The 17,670-nt window shown below is 29.1% G+C and overlaps 2 protein-coding genes across 4 annotated transcripts; both read left to right on the forward strand.

The window, feature by feature from the left end:
* Positions 1-8,077: 8,077 nt before the first annotated feature.
* OCT59_003129 (uncharacterized protein) lies at positions 8,078-14,056 on the forward strand (the record flags this gene model as incomplete). Of its 2 annotated transcripts, XM_066145419.1 has the most annotated exons (13): positions 8,078-8,132; positions 8,206-8,469; positions 8,554-8,588; positions 8,659-8,934; positions 8,999-9,129; positions 9,202-9,388; positions 9,492-12,887; positions 12,970-13,079; positions 13,150-13,233; positions 13,309-13,417; positions 13,494-13,583; positions 13,691-13,755; positions 13,857-14,056. In XM_066145419.1, the coding sequence occupies 13 exons, from the start codon at positions 8,078-8,080 to the stop codon at positions 13,867-13,869; spliced, it is 4,815 nt and encodes a 1,604-aa protein (XP_065996143.1). In that variant the 3' UTR covers positions 13,870-14,056. The 2 variants fall into 2 exon arrangements, with proteins under 2 accessions (XP_065996143.1, XP_065996142.1); XM_066145418.1 differs by having other exon boundaries at positions 13,494-14,056.
* A 458-nt stretch (positions 14,057-14,514) lies between these two features.
* Positions 14,515-17,328, forward strand: OCT59_003130 (uncharacterized protein). 2 transcript variants are annotated; one of them, XM_066145420.1, is made up of 5 exons: positions 14,515-14,653; positions 14,766-14,984; positions 15,206-16,621; positions 16,698-16,800; positions 16,883-17,328. In XM_066145420.1, the coding sequence occupies exons 2-5, from the start codon at positions 14,831-14,833 to the stop codon at positions 16,911-16,913; spliced, it is 1,704 nt and encodes a 567-aa protein (XP_065996144.1). In that variant the 5' UTR covers positions 14,515-14,653; positions 14,766-14,830; the 3' UTR covers positions 16,914-17,328. The 2 variants fall into 2 exon arrangements, with proteins under 2 accessions (XP_065996144.1, XP_065996145.1); XM_066145421.1 differs by having other exon boundaries at positions 16,891-17,328.
* The last annotated feature ends 342 nt before the right edge of the window (positions 17,329-17,670 follow it).

Consider the following 17,670-nt stretch of genomic DNA (forward strand, 5'->3'; position numbering starts at 1 on the left):
CATTTCATTTTTGCTATATTTTTTTCGCTACATTTTTTTGCACTATTTCTTTTATTTTTTCCTTTTGCCCCATTTTGTTCCTTTCACTCCATTTTTTCACTACGCTCTTTTCATTTTTCCTAATTTTACGATCAAAGGTATATTTTTTTATTTTGCTTTTAGTTTCTTCTTACACTTTTTATATTTCATTTTTACTAATTTACTTTATTTTATTCTTTTCTTTATATATATATATATATATATGTGTGTGTGTGTGTGTTTGTCATTTCATTTTTGTTACATTTCTTTTCATCTCATTTCTTTTGCTCTAATCCTTTTGCTTTATTTTTTTCATTCCATTTCTTTTAATTCCATTTCTTTCAATATATTCTTTTCATTCTGTTTTTTTCACTTTATTTTATTTTCATTTTCATTCCTTCCATTTTTATATTTCTTTTCTTTTTTTTTATTTCATCTTCTTTCATTTTATTCTATTCCATTTTCTTTATTTTCTTTTTCTTTCTTTCCTTTCATCTTTTTTCATCCTTCATCAATACTATTATTTCTCATTGGTTTTCTTATTTTTTGTTGTTTTGTTTTATTATTTTCATTATACTTTATCACTTATGATTTTTTTTCACTATTATGCAACTTTTATATTCTTTTCACAAGTTGCAAATAAATTTTATATCTCTTTTTCTACTTTATTTTTCTTATCTTTTTTTGTTATTTACTACTAGTCCTGTTATAAAATCAACTTAAATTAATAAATAAACGTATATGATTCTAAAATTTAGTTTAACATTATAAGTTTAATTAAGGTTACCTGCCGAAACTCATTTGGCCTGGTGCCGAAAGCCGAAACTCTTTTATTAGTGCCAAAACTGCCGAAATGCTGAAACGCCGAAACCTGCCGAAATGCCGAAACTGCTGAAACTATTTGCAAGTTTCAGCATAGTTTCGGCATAGCTAATACTAACATCTTGATATAGTTTCAGCATAATTTCGGCATTCTATAATAATTTTTTTTCATTAATTTAATTCCAATATATATATACGTAATTAAATATTTTATTATATTATTTATTTTATTGTAATAAACCAATTTTTATAAACAATGGTATACTATAAGAAACACACTCATTTCTTCGAAGCAATTAAATAAAACTTTCCATATAAAAAAGTCCGGTAAAAAAAAACAAAAAAAATAGAAGAAACGTTATAACGTTTCTTCAATATATTAAAAAAAAGATTCCTTCCCCTTCCTTAAGCTTACATACCAAGTATCTCAAGTTCGGGTTCTTCAAGTTCCTAGGAGTCCGGTAACCTAAAAAAACAGAAAAAAGAAACGTTAGTACGTTTCTTTAACACAACTTAAACACAGTACCCCCATATACTTACCGAAGACCAGTTCTTCCAGCTCGAGTCCAGTATCCTAAAAAACAGAAAAAAGAAACGTTAGTACGTTTCTTTAACACAATTAAACACAGTACCCCATATACTTACCAAAGATCTGTTCTTCCAAGTTCCTATGAGCCCGTAAACTAAAAAAAAACAGAAAAAAGAAATGTTAAGTACGTTTCTTTAACACAATTAAACACAGTACCCCATATACTTACCAAAGACCGGTTCTTCCAAGTTCCTAGGAGTCCAGTAACCTAAAAACAGAAAAAAGAAACATTAGTACGTTTCTTTAACACAATTAAACACAGTACCCCATATACTTACCGAAGACCGGTTCTTCCAAGTTCCTAGGAGTCCGGTAACCTAAAAAAACAGAAAAAAGAAACGTTAGTACGTTTCTTTAACACAATTAAACACAGTACCCCATATACTTACCAAAGACCAGTTCTTCCAAGTTCCTAGGAGTCCGGTAACCTAAAAAAACAGAAAAAAGAAATGTTAGTACGTTTCTTTAACACAATTTAAACACAGTACCCCATATACTTACCAAAGTCCGGGTTCTTTCAAGTTTCTAGAAGTCCGGTATCCTAAAAAATAAGAAAATAGAAACGTTTGTACGTTTCTTTAATACAATTCAAGAAAAAAATTAAAAAAAATTAACGTTAGTAAAATATACTAACATTAAAATAAAGGGTGGGCGGGCGATCATAAAATTCAACGTTAAATTATCTTTTTAACGTTAAAAAAGTTTTTTTTAAAAAAAAATAACGATAACAGTTTAAAAAACCGTTTTAGATTATCAATGATCAGTTAAAAAACTGATCAGAGCTTAACTGAATTAAGAAATGCCAAAACTATATGTATATCATATGATATACTGTGCCGAAACGCTGAAACAGTTTTGGCAGTTTTGGCAGTTTCGGCATTTTGGCATTTCGGCATTTTCAGTTGCTTGCCGAAACCTAGTTTCGGCAGTTTCGGCAGTTTCGGCATGCCGAAACTCCCTAGTTTCGGCAAGCAACCTTAAGTTTAATATTGTTTTTATAGATTAACATTGCATTTATAAATAAAACAATTTCGTTTATCTGATAAAATTTTTTGTGTAATAATTTATCTTTATATCACATAATCGTTTAATCACAGTAAATAAATTACAAGCAAATTCACTATCAGTTAACATTTTTTTATATTCAAATGAAAAAAATTTGTAAATACATAATATTAAAATTTACCAATTTTACTGGTAAAATTCACCTCTAATAAAATTCACTAGGAGGTGAATTTCACTCCTAGTAAGCGTTAAAATTGTCCTATTTTAAATATAATTTAAGTACTTGAACAACAAAAAACAAATACATTAAAAGTATATTTTAAAAGTATTTTAGGCATATTTTTTAAATATATTATAAGTATATCATGAATTAAAATTAAATATATTTTAATAAAATTTTGAATATATTTTAAATATAAAACCTATTCATAAAAAGGACTTAATAAATGTAAAAATGCTTATCAAACCTATTTTTTCAAAATTTTAGTTTAGTTAAAATTTAATCTGAACCTATTTTTTATAATAAATTTAATTGTATAAACTATTTTTATGCTTTTTTAAAACTAATTATAATTTAAGAAAGTTTCAGATTTACCAATTTTTTTATTAAAAATAAAGTTTTTGAGTTTCAGATTTTTAAATTTTATTGTTAAATGAATTTTAAGAAGTAATGCTACAGTTAAGTGAGAATGATTATTGATTTAGACTTATTTCTGATGTAAGTATATAATAGAATTCTTTATATTTAACATAAAAATGACTAAAAAAAATTTATTAACTATGTTAAGAGGTAATAATTTTACAATATAAAAAGATAAAAAATGGTTAGTAAAATTTCTAATAATGATTTATTGATATATAAAATGCTGATTTAACTTTATTCAACATGATTCATGTATTTATAGGATTTTTTAGTTTGAGTTTTTATAAATTAATTGTAAATTGTTGATCTTTATTATTATTATTTATCTTATAAAATAAAATTATTAAATATTTATTTTAATTATCATAATTATAGGATCCCGGACATCACATATATAACTCACATTTGAGTTTTAGCAAATTCAATCAAAATTAGGTTAAACTCATAATTTTAGATAGAGCAAATTGATTGAAAATTAATTAATAGTCATAATTATGAGTTTTAGTAAATTGTATTGATTTTACAAAGTCATATTTTATATTTGAACAAATTGGTACTTTTTTTTAAATTTAACTTATCCTTTTTTTTTAACTTTATAAATAATATTTTTAAAAATATTAGTTTCGGGGTCCAGGTTATATTTTGGCCAAAATTAAGTATAATTCCGGCCAAAATTAAGCATAATGCGGGCCAAAACCCGTCCGTTTAGTTTCGCAACATTTTATTTTTTAATAATTATTTATTTAATTTATTATTTTTATTAATTATTATTTTATCTATAATCTACATATTTTAATTATAAAAATTGGCAGTTTAATTTATATTAATCATTTATTTTTTTATTGATAATAAAAGAAAAAATCATTAACTCATATTTTGAGTTTTAGCAAATTAGTATAAATTTGAAATGTGATAATTTGATTTTTAGCAAATTAGGTCTATTTAGCAAGAGCAAAAAGTACTTAAATTCATGCAGATCAGTTATGAGTTATATATGTGATGTCCGGGGTCCTATAATTATAGTTAACATTATGTGAAATAGAAAGTGCAAATTATTTTTTAATTTGAATTAAAATTGGATTTATTATAGAAAATGTATAATAATTACTATCTTTTAAAAGGTTTATAATTTCTAAAAAAGGGGGTCGTCTAAAGCGGAGTCAAATCACGTGATTCGATATAATATGAGTGAACTAATTTTTTTATGAATCAAGTTTAACATAAACTTGAAAATCATAAAATAAGTAGTATCTTACCCGCTACTAGCTTAAGGTTAAAAGGTAGATTTTGAATACTGGTTTTCACTTTATATATTAGCAAAAGCTTTTTTGCTGATCATATCCAAAGATGGATAGACAAAAATGAAAAGTCAAATAAATCGAAAACAGCATTCAAAACTCATTTTGTCATTCTAAGTAAACTTGCAGAAAGAGCCAAAATACACTTAGTATATATGTTTAAAAGGTCGTATATATATATTGCGAAAAATTTTATTTAGAAAATAAATTTTTTTCGAAGTCACGTGATTTGACTCCGCTTTAGACGTCCCCTAAAAAAGGTCATAAAATTAGTTCTAAATTTTTTAATAAAGTTCATTCCTCTGAATTTAACATTATACTTTTGAAATTTTTTTTTGAATCTAAATCAAATTATGATTCTAATGTTTGATTCATGATATGGTGTAATTTGATTATTTCTGAAGAATAAAAATGTATTTTGTGAATAACTTTTTTTTATTTTGATTAGGGCAATGAGAACTATTGATTAAAAAAAAATCATTAAAATTAAATTACTAAATTTGAGATAATTATTTTTTAGGTCAAATCAAGTTCAAATCAAATCCGAATTGAATCAAATTTTAGAGAAAAAATTTGATTCATACGGAATACTATATTTGAATAAGTAGTTAAAATTCAGGACCCCGGATATCTAATATAAAGGTCATAATGGACTTTTGGCCAAAAACACCCCTTTTTGCTGAAACTCAAAAAATCGTTTTTTGTAAATATCTCAGCATCTAGTAATTCAATTTTAATGAACTTTTTTTTATTTTGTAGCCCTCATTTAGCTCTACAATTTAAAAAAATGTTCATCAAAATTGGACCACTGGATGCCGAGATATTTACAAAAAACGATTTTTTAAGCCCCTGAAAAATGGGCCAATCTGCCGAAAGTGTGACTTATGACCTGTTTTGGAGATATCCGGGGTCCTTAAAATTCAAATATAAAAATTAAAAATAAAGTTTAAAATTAATAAATAAATATAAATCATATAATATAATAATATATTAATATATTACAGCTAATTGTAAAATTGTACAATTATCTTATAATTTTTCAATTTTTTAATTTAATATTTTTGATTTTTTAAAAATCAGTAAAAATTAAATTTAGAGGATTTTTTTTTAATAATCATATAAACCATTTTTTCCAAGAAATTATCAGTAACTTTTTCATTGAAAAATAGCTTCTGATACTAACAACAGATCACAAGTTGACTATTTAAAAGTCAAACAACTTATTAATAACCTTGGAGATAGTTTTTTTCTTAAATTTTTAAAGGTTGGCTTAAATGTATATAAAGCTGACAATATAAGTGAAGCACATATAGTAGATACCATTAAACTTATTAGCAAAGAAAATTTAGCTTCTTATAAAGTTTTTTTTATAGAGTTCTAAAATATTTTCGCAATCTTTAAAGTAAAAAATCTTAACAAATTTTTTCATATTCTCAACATTTTCAGCTTTTAATTGGTCAGAAAGTTAATGAAATTTGGAAAGAAAGTTTGTTGATATCATCACAACAATCCAATTATACGTCCAGTTTCACAGAAAATGTCTTGATGGATATAAAAATTTTTGCTTATAATAAGTACTAATCACCAATTGATATAGAAGTAATATAAATTGAAAAGAAAGTAGCACAAATCAAAGTGTTATCTGTAACTCTTAAAGTAAATGCCACTCCTTTTACTTCTAAAGAAAAGCTACTAAGCAAGTTTTTATACAGAAATAGTTAAACAGGACTCAAATAGTGACTTCAGTAGATTGAATTCACCTTCTAAAACTAGCTTGACTAGTACTAATCATAAGACTTCTAAGAAACAACTAGTTATACTAGCACCCAAAACTATTAATACTATGATAACTGGATACAAATCTGGAGATAGAAGTTATGTTTGTAAAATTACAGTCTATGACATTCTCTTCAGATAGATTCAACTTAATATACTTAATTACTTAAAAGTCTGAAATTAAGTGATTGTGATTAAATTTAAATTGTAACAGAAATACATTACTATTATCGTATCAGTAAACTTTAACAAAGCAGTATTAGATTTATGAAATAGTAGAGCTTAAATTGCTCTACTTGAAAGTTTACCTATACAATAGTTTTTGGCTAACTAGGATTTTAAGTAAAGAAAAAAATGAGAAAGATTTCAGGTAGTGTTGATAAGAGTTCTTGCTTCTACCACTATTGCATTTTTATATTCAAATAATTCTACTCATTCTATATTTATATCCACAGGATATAAAGCATTTAAATTAATTCAAAATAGAGGCTACTTATTATGAATCATAGGCTAATTTGGATAAAATCATTGGTAAGGCTTTTAGCTTGAATAAATATACTGGTGATTGGAAAAGGTATTATACTTCTAACTTAAAACAAAGAAAAAACTGCCATCAGAAGCTTTTTACATTCCTTTTTTGTTTTCAATATTTTTATAATAATAATATGGTCTATATTAGAGTTAATTTTGTAATTTATTAAGCGTAAATTACAGTATATAGGGACTATAAGGATCCATATTTGTATAGCTTTATAACTGCCCAACTGTGTATACATAGGGTTTCTAAATGTAATGACAAGTAGTTTATTTTGTATAAATAGTCTAGGTAGCTTGCTTATATATGTTCTGTACGTATATTTGTAATAGCTTTGACTTGTTCTTAATAAAAAGTATATATAATATATTTTTATTTTATCTTTTAACAGAATTTAGCATATTAATCTATAACTATTTATTTTAAGTTAAAGATGATATTCCTATTTTTTAATTTAAAAACATTCATATAATCAATAAATTTAGCCAATTAAAACACTTAATATTATATTTAATTTTTATTTATATTTTATTTTATATTTGATTTTATTATTTTTTATATTATCTGATAATTAATATATAAATATATTATCTAATTTAAAATATTTTGTTTTTTTCATTATATAATCCGGTCAAATAATTATATATAGATATACCAAAAAAGTAATTGATTTACTATGTTTATTATTAATTATCATTAATACAATTTAGCTATTTAATAACATTAAAAAGTTAAATTTGTGGCGATAACTGAATAAGATTCAAGATTATATTGTGTCTATATTAGGTACTATTGTTTGTAGTGTTATGTAGTACTATTGTGTACTTGTGGCTATCGTGGCGACTCATGTGGCTGTTCTGTATTAGTATAAGCATATGAATAATGTAGAACAATAGTACCTTTTGAACAAAGACTGGCATTATAAGCTAAAATTTAATAATGATAAAATAAACCTTTACACTATCTATTGATCAAATATTCGCATATTCCGCATGAAAATTGTAAAAAAAATGCCATACATGGAAAACAGTGCAACGAACTGTTTGTGCCAACTGCCAAACCGCCTAAACCTCACCTATCTCGCTTGCAATAAGCTTCTTCTATGCCGAGTCCTTTGTGATTTATGGCCTTGCAAATTTTTGCATTCCAATATGTTTTTACCTGTCATTAATTTAAACTATTAGTTTTTTGATTTAAAATTTTTACCATCTGCTCTTCAATTTTGTAAATATTTTCAATTTTGGTCTTTTAAACAATTCCGCCAATTGTAATTTTTTTGAATTCTTTTTAAGTCCCATACATTTAACTTCATCTGGTTTATTAGTTTGGGCTTTTAGGCCCGCTGTCTTATTTTTTTTTACATAAATACTTTGTTATAAAACAAAGTCATCATGGGAGGTGGAAATATTAAAGTAGTTGTTCGATGTCGACCTTTGAATTCTAGAGGTAAATAAAATTAGGGTGCATTTATACATTTGAGAATTTTATTTATATTTTTATTCTTTGACGATTTAATTAGAAATTGCCCGGGGGGCAAAATGTCTCATTAGAATGGAGGGAAATCAAACGTTTATTACCAGGCCAGATTCAAATGACCCTGGAAATTCTAAAGCTGCTAAACGAGATGGTGTTGAAGATGTGAAATCGTTTACGTTTGATAAATCATATTGGTCTTTTGATAAGAATGATCCAAATTATGCCACCCAAGCAATGTTATATAACGATCTCGGTGAAGAACTTCTCGACCACGCTTTTGAAGGGTACAATACATGTATTTTTGCCTGTAAGTCGCTACACAATTTATTAAATTTAGTCAAAAATTCTGTTTTGAATAAACATAATAACTATCATTGAATTTATACTTTAGACGGTCAAACTGGCGCAGGGAAATCTTATTCTATGGTGTGTACTGTAAAATATTACATGCATAAGTAAAAAACTTTTATTAATTTTTCTAATATTACATGAAAAGATGGGTTATGGAGAAGAGAAAGGCATTATACCTCTCACCTGTTGTGAATTATTTAACCGCATAAATAATAACCAAGATCCTAATCTCACATATCAAGTACAAGTCTCTTATATTGAAATTTACAATGAGCGGGTTAGAGACTTATTAAACCCTAAAAACAAAGGCAATCTTAAAGTCAGAGAACATCCGGCTTTAGGTCCATATGTAGAAGATTTGTCAAAGCTAATAGTTAACTCTTTTAATGATATTGAGAATTTAATGGACGAGGGTAACAAGGTAAAATTTGAAATCATTTAATGATATGAATAATTTTAAGTACCTAAAAATTATGAATTATTAGGCGAGAACAGTAGCTGCAACAAATATGAATGAAACATCAAGTCGGTCGCATGCTGTATTTACCTTATTAGTAACACAGAAAAGGCATGACACTCAAACAAATATGGATACTGAGAAAGTAGCTCGCATTAGGTAAATTAATTTTATATATATTTTTATTTTAATTCATTTAAATTATTAACGTTTTCATAAATTGTATATTAGTCTTGTGGATTTGGCTGGTTCAGAACGTGCTAATTCAACTGGTGCAACTGGAACTCGGCTAAAAGAAGGAGCAAACATCAACAAATCACTAACAACATTGGGTAAAGTTATTGCCTCTTTAGCTGAACAGTCGTCTGGCGATAAAAAAAAGGGCAAGAAAGAAGTTTTTGTCCCATATAGAGATTCTGTATGTTATTTTCATAACTAATGATCTAATTTGTCGTTGAGAATTTTTATTTAACTATATTAATGCATGTTTTTTTAATCAAATTTAAATATGATACATTCAGGTTTTAACTTGGTTGTTGAAAGACAGTTTAGGTGGTAACTCTAAAACCGCCATGATTGCTGCCATTTCTGCAGCTGATTATGATGAAACGCTTAGTACCTTACGTTACGCTGATGCGGCTAAACGTATTAAGAACAAAGCTGTTGTTAACGAAGATCCCAATGCAAGACTCATTCGTGAACTCAAAGAAGAATTACAGATGTTGCGTAGTAAACTTGGCGGCGATGCCTCTTATGATTCAAGTGAACCTTATGATCCCAGTGTTCCTCCTTCTCAACAAGTTGTTGTACTTCAGGATAAAAACGGAAATACTATAAAGAAGACAAAAGAGGAATTAATCGATCAAATTCAAGCTTCTGAAAAATTAATGGATGAAGTTAATGAATCTTGGGCGGAAAAAATACGAAAAACCGAAGAAATCCAAAAAGAACGTGAAAAGACATTGGAAGAACTTGGTATTATGGTTGAAAAGAATGCTGTTGGCGTACATCCTCCTAAGAAAGTACCGCATCTTGTCAATCTCAATGAGGATCCTCTCATGTCAGAATGCTTAGTTTACCAAATAAAACCTGGAAAAACACGAATTGGTCGTCTAGAGTCTGATACTCATTCTGATATACGTTTAAGTGGTGAGAATATAATAGATGAGCATTGTTATTTTGAAAATATAGATGGAGTTGTTACGCTGTATCCTCACGAAGACAGTACGACAATGGTAAATGGCATGCGTATAAATAAACCAAAAAAATTGAAATCCGGGTTTCGTATCATTCTTGGAGATTTCCATGTGTTCCGTTTTAATAATCCTGAAGAAGTTAGGCGCGAACGAGCGAAATCGAAACAACTCAGCATAAGTATTAGTGGACCAATAACTCCAAATGGAAATGGAGAGGATAGCGCTAAAGCACCAGATTCTCCTACATCTACAGCTTCTTTGATGTCAGAAGCGGTCATAGATTGGAACTATGCAAGGAGAGAAGTAGCAATTAATTGTTTAAACTCTGGAACTGATACTAACTTAAATACGCTCGGGACTTTACCAGATGAATATTTACATAGGTTGATGGATGATCTCAAAAAAATTCAAAGTGCTCGGAGAACTCGACCTGATAGTAGAAGTAGTGATTTTGATGATAGCTCTAATGATGAAATATACTCCCAGGATATACCAGCTGAATTAGAAAATAAACTTAAAGTAGTTAAGGATGAAATGCAGCAACAACTTGATTTGCAAAAACAGGAATATAGGGAGAAGTTAGATGAATTAGAAAAATCAACCCTTGAAGCTGATGAATTAAAAGCCGAGAAAGCGCAATTACAAGAAAAACTTGACATGATTCAAAAAGAAATGCAAATGATTCAAGCTCAGGATCAACGCAAAGAGAAAAGATCGTCTCATACTCCCCATGAAGGATACAACTCAGCGCCTGATCCTCCTTATACTGAAGAAGAATTACGTTTAATTCATATGGCCCTCAAGAAATGGAAACGTCAGAGATTCGTACAAATGGCCGAAACAATTCTTAGTAATGCAGTAATATTGAAAGAAGCCAATGTTATAAGTAAAGAACTTGAAAAAAAAATTCTTTATCAATTTACTATTATAGAAGATGAGCCCTACACTAATCCAGTATCATTATGGGAAAGCACAAGTGCACTTAACCAATTTTATAACAACGAGGATTCATCACTGCATGCCTCTAAAAAGCCTTGTGTTGGAGTTAAGGTTATTGACACAAAGAACGATGTTGTTTATGTATGGTCTCTTGACAAGCTTAAAGCTCGTTTACAAAAAATGCGTAATTTATATAATTTCATTGACCGTCCCCAATATAGTAAACATTTCAATTGGGAAGATCCATTTTATGAAAATCCTTGTCCAAGCTTCACCTTCATTGGCAGTGCTAGCGTAGGATTAACATCTTTACTTATGAAAACTGAATATGAACAAAATGCACCTGTAGTTTGCAGATACTCCGGCAAAGTTTATGGGTATTGTAAAGTGCATATTAAATTCCTGACTGATTTTGAGGATACAACCTCAAAAGATCCACAAGTCATTGATAAACAAAAGGAGATTTCTACAAAATTATCAATTGGTAGCCAAGTAGTTTTTGAAGTAACAATTTTGGAACTCACTGGCATAAAAGAATCACAATTCAGCCAAGTTCATGTACAATTTAAGTTATCCTCCTTCGGTAATGTTCATCCTTTAACACAAAGCGAACATATATATGCGACAGATCCTGTAAGTGAATTCGGAAATAATCCAATTACTTATAATTATGAAAAAACTTTAAAGATGGTTGTTTCTCCTGCAATGATGGAAGTGCTTACCAGTGGCACGTTGACATTCGAAGTATTCGGTCATGCAAAACGTTGTATATTGGAGGATATGGAGCGGTGGGATGGTCATAACGAGCGACCACTTCATCGTAGTGTCAATGGAATCGGTTTATCTGAAACTTCAACTTCTAGAGAACGACGTTCTGAGGATGAATTAGTCGCTGAGGAAAAACATGATGTAGTGGCCTGGGTTCAAGTTTGTGAACTTGCTCCAACGGGAGAGTATGTACCGGTACAAGTTCTGTCTCAAAATCCTCTAGATCCCGGTGCTTTCTTTTTACGACAAGGTTTACAACGACGTATTATACTTACATTAACACATAATTCTGGTCAGCAATTTCCTTGGAGTAAAATCACAAAGATGGAAATAGGACGAGTTCGATTATTAGATGGAAAAGGAAGATTATCTGAATCACCAGTACAAAATGATATACAAATGAACCTGTTGCTGGCTCAAAATCCTCAATTTAATGCAGATGGCACTAGCGTGATAATTGCTAAAGCTTCATGGGACAGTACGCTTCATGATTCTATATTTCTTAATAGGACTACTCAATCAAATAGTCGTGTTTTATTAGGTTTAAATTGGCATGTTGAAGCTGAAAAATGTGTTGAACCAATTTCTTTCCATATGGATATTGCAGTGCAAATCCAAGGTCGTGAAGCTCGACCACCATCAAAGTTAATTCAATTGTTAAATCAATCGAAGGTTTTATGGAAAACTAGTGGTCTATTCTCAGTAGTTCTTAAGCCACCCATGACTCGTAAAATTTCTGAACTATGGAGATTAAATACAGCTAATAAATATGTTCGTGGTGAAGAATTTTTGGGTAATTGGAAACCTCGTGGGGTATCACTTGTTAAGGACTATAAAACAATTAGCGAACGTATTCGTAGGTTAGAAGCCGTCGAATGTACGAAGCAAGTTCTTGCTTTACACGGAGCACGCAAAGGATCTTCTGATGAAAAACCTGAAAGTTGTTCTAACTCTGATGATTTGGCCAAAAAAGCTGTTACACTTTGGAATAAAAAGTGGGGTATAAATAAAGAGGTTTTTATCCGTATTATATTATGATTCAACTTAATATAAGTATAAAAGAGAATTCTAATATAACGTTCATTATAATAAATAGATTGTCATAAATCAAGAACCCCCTCTTTCGGGACCGCATCAAGATACAGATTCTTGGAAAACCACCAAACCATCTAAATTGGTTGCACAAGTTCGAATGGTTGCCAAAACGTATGTATATTTTTTTAAACCACTTTTTGTTTTAAACCTAATTATTAATTATCACACTTTATTTACGTAGGGATACAATAACCAAAAAGGGTCATTTACTTACACCGGAAAATGCGGGAGAAAATTGGGTAAAGCGTTGGTTTGTCTTGAGAAGGTACGTTATTTAATTTATATAATCTTATTTTCACGACATTATCCAATTTAAGTTTATATTCTCGGTTTTTATTAGACCGTACCTCTTTATCTATGAGTCTCAAAAAGAAACGGTAGAGCAAGGTGTCATTAATCTCTCATCGGTTAGAGTTGATTATCAAAAATGTACAGAGGAAATGTTACAGGTTCATATTTTTTCTTTTTTTTTTTTGTGGTTCTTTATCATTCTCTTACAATACCTATACACAATATTTTATCTAGCGACAAAATGTATTTGCAATATATACGAATAATAATTCATATATGCTGCAAGCTTCTACAAAGCAGGAGATGGGTGACTGGATTTCAAAGGTATCAATCGCGACACAATCGCAACAATTTGTTGCAAATGATATTATCATTTCGGCTACTGGAGATTAGGATAATTCTTACTTAGACCTCGTTTTCATTTACGTCAGATTGATCAATTTTATCAAATCGATGCGTTGGACCTAAAAAGTAAAACTCCTTCGATGGACAAAGAGTAAATAATTATAATTTTTTATTATGTAAAATTTGTATTAAAATCCTTTCACATTTGATAATTCACGATTATATATATATATTTTTTTTGTTATAATATAGAATAAATTTGTAAACGTAGCCATCGATATTATTTTTTTGATTTAGACTGCTTTTGGTGGATTAAGTATATATATTATTTATTTTATTTTACTTTATTTTTATTTTATTTTATTTATATGTATGAATGTATATGTCATCATACACAAAAAAGAAATTAATATAAAATCGGTACATTTACTTAGACTAATTTTTCAAGTCGTAATAATTTTAAGGTTTAAAATTGTCCGGGCTGAAAATTTCGAATTTTACTATATGAAGATTAAAAATTAATTACACATAACATATTATTTTTGAAAATGTGAATAAAAGTCATATGATAATTATGTATAGTACCTTATCTATTATCTATTCATGTGATCTTAGAATAACTAATGACTTCCATTCACACGATATTTGGCTACGCCAAAAATAAAACTCAATGTGGTAATTGTGGTTATGGGCCGTAGGTACTCATACACAATTCCTACTGTGTCCACATGTTTAGCATTATGAACTCATGGCTTTTTTACAGATACAGAACTTGATAACTAATATAGAATCTATTCAATATTTGATTTGACAAGTCCCTCGTGGGGCAGTGTTGGGTATTTCAATCAACAAAAGGCCTAGAGTTCTTGCAAATGTTTTTTTCCCTTTCAGCTCATCACTGAGCCTTCATTTCATTATTTTTTTTTTGTTTTCTGACATAGAATTTCTCGACCAACGTTAAGAAAACTAATAAATTTTTATTTATAAAATACGAAAGTTTACTTCTTTTTGTACCTTGTTTTTGAAAATTTTATCTTCGACAGGTTTATGTATGTTCAAATTAATTTTAAACCTAAACGCTTTTAAAAACCGACATCAATTTTAACACCAATATTTGTTAATATTTTTTAATATACATGTATATACTTTATTTACTTGTAGCAAAAAAAGTATAGTACCAAAGCGATTTCGTTCGCGGCATAAGAAAATCGCTTATAATAAGCGGGATGTCGCCAACTCAAGCAATTCAGTTGCCAAGTCCGCATCAGATTTTGAACCAAAATTACGAACAATCTAATAATTCTATAACATCGTCTTATCATAGTAACGGCTCTAGTTCTTCTAACAATACGTCTTCAAATAACCACTCAATAATTCAAAGTAAGTTAATTTACAAATAGTAATGCACGGCTTTAAAAAACTATAAAAAATATAATTAATGCTTTGTGTTAAAAATAAGATTCAATATATTTATTTGTATAAGTCAGGTATAAATATTTAAACGCATTGAGATAAAATTTAAAACAATCAGCTAATCATGACTGCCAAATTCTAGCTTATTTAATCAAAAATTAATAAATTTTTTGATTACTAATTAAAAGATACACAGTATACGTCTCCACCAAAACCTACTTTGAATCGCCCGCATTCCCCATCACCATTGTCTATGGAAGCTCCTATGTTGGAATCCAAATATTCTTTTCCTAACCCGACTCCGCCTCATGACACAAATAATAATATGTCATACAAATCGTCACCAACCGACCAAAATAATATGACACCTTCTCCCTCTATTCCTTCACCGACCACAGAACCATTTACTTCTCGTTCACTTGCTCCTCTAGAACCTCAGCATTCCGCTATACCACCTTATTTGACCGCACAAAGACGTGGTTCAATTACCGATCCTTCACTTCATTTATCTGTTCCAAATCCAGAATTGGCTCGACAGTATTCGCAACCTGACATTAACTTTCCATCTACAGGCACAATCTCTTCTGAGCGTCGTGGATCATTTGTGACAGATCAATATCCACCTTCCCCTTCATCATCTCTTTCACGTCCATCTTCAGTTAAAAGTGAGCAATCTTTTTCACCGATGGAAACTCGTAAACTTAGAGACGCATTACCATCTATTAGTGCTAGTGCAAGTCCTATCAAGGATGGTTTTCCTGGTCCATTAATGAATCCAGCGTTTCAAGCACAACTACAACCACGACGTCATTCTATTGCTGTTGGTGAAGTGGTTTCTCCATTAAAACGAAAGAATGTTATCAATGTCCCGGTACCAAGTCATCCAATGAATCCAGATGATTATCCCGTAAAACGACGAGAATCTGTTGGAGATCCAAATATACAGCGTTTATCACTTTATGATCGTAGGAATTCTTACTCTGCTCCATCTAGTCCACCAGCTCCTCCATCATCTTTTATTTCGTCAAATAGCTCGTTGCCAAAACTTAATGTTCAAGATGTAAACACAAGTTTACAATCTCATGCTGAATCATGTTCTATTCATTCTCAGTATAATGATAATGTTTCTGATCATCCAGTATCAAGCAGTGTATCACAAACTCATCTCTCTGAACATAATGATCCTCCACTTGCATATACTCCTTTCAGTAACCCTCGTTTATCTCAAATTGTACAAGAAGAAGTTAGTGCTCCTATATTAGCTCGTCGCGCTTCAATGCCAGTAATGACCTTTCCCTCTCGATTCTCCGATCCTATACAACAAGATGGTACTATGCCGATGGACGTTGACCGTTATCGTGCGCAAGTTTATCCATCTCATCATCATTCATACCATCCTTATGCCTATGATTATCCGGGATATATTCAACAACCGGCTCCTGTAAAGGAAACCCCATATTCTCGTTCTCCTGAATTGAGGATATCACACAAACTGGCTGAACGTAAAAGAAGAAAGGAAATGAAAGAACTTTTTGATGAACTTAGAGATTCATTACCGGTAGATAAAAGCTTAAAGACAAGCAAGTGGGAAATTTTGAGTAAAGGTGCGTAAAAATTCTTTCATTATTTTATTAATTAAATTTAAAATGTTTTTAATTTTTCTTTTCTTTTCTTTTTTAGCCGTTGAGTTCATCAATACTCTTAAACATAATCAAGATGAAATGGCTAAAGAAGTTGAATCATTGAGGCAACAACTCAGTGTATTAAAAGGATGTAGCAACAGGTAAGGTTATTTAAAAAATATATATTTTTGTGAATATTGCAAGTATATCTTACATATATACAATTTTATATTAACTTTCTAGTGAAACAGACACACCATCCACGACATCTTAAGTTTGTGGTAAAAATTCTTATTTTCTTTGGAATTGGGATAAATTGAAACAAACAGGTTTTTATTTATTGCTATTGTTTTACTTCCCAGAGAAAATAAATGTACTATTATCATTGGTTGGTAGTATAATTTTACACTATTTGTATCATAATTTTTCTCGTTAAAAAAAAAAAATTATATATATATATATATACACATATATATGGTACTTTTTTATTATATATATATATTTCTTTGTACATTCTATTCTTTTTTTTTATTTTCCCATTTAACTTTATCCCAGGTCTATATATTTCCCATCCCTTACCTTCAGAATGTAATTACTTTTGTTTTTTAATACATTTTTTTCTTTCTTTCTTTGTTTACGGATCATTAATTTAGATAAAAAGATTTCGTTGTCTTATTTTTTTTTTCATTTGAAATGAACATTTTAACATATCATAAATGATTATATTTCCATCCAAGTTTACCTTTTGTCGTTATTTATTATTAGAGGATAAGTCGCTATTAAATTATTTATTATGTTAACTTGGCTAAATAAAAGAAGCAGCAAAACAAAACAAAAAAAAATATGAAATCGTTTAATGAATTTTATTTTTAATAACAATAAATAAGAAAAATGAATATCTTTCAATAAATAATCATTAGTCCGAAGGACTATATTTCTACGATGTCCGGGATGTCCGTCTGGCAAGTGAATGTCTATTAAAGAATCATATTATAAACATACATATCAAGAATGATATTTTTGCTTCACGC

Source organism: Rhizophagus irregularis, chromosome 11 (assembly GCF_026210795.1).
Source record: "Rhizophagus irregularis chromosome 11, complete sequence".
Lineage (NCBI taxonomy): Eukaryota > Fungi > Glomeromycota > Glomeromycetes > Glomerales > Glomeraceae > Rhizophagus > Rhizophagus irregularis.

What these genes read in the sequence shown, in the direction of transcription:
- OCT59_003130 (XM_066145421.1), top strand. Translation starts at nt 14,831, where the DNA reads ATGTCGCCAACTCAAGCAATTCAGTTGCCAAGTCCGCATCAGATTTTG. An exon ending in TAACCACTCAATAATTCAAA is followed by an intron (nt 14,985 to 15,205) that starts GTAAGTTAATTT and finishes ACTAATTAAAAG; the next exon opens with ATACACAGTATACGTCTCCA. An exon ending in GTGGGAAATTTTGAGTAAAG is followed by an intron (nt 16,622 to 16,697) that starts GTGCGTAAAAAT and finishes TTTCTTTTTTAG; the next exon opens with CCGTTGAGTTCATCAATACT.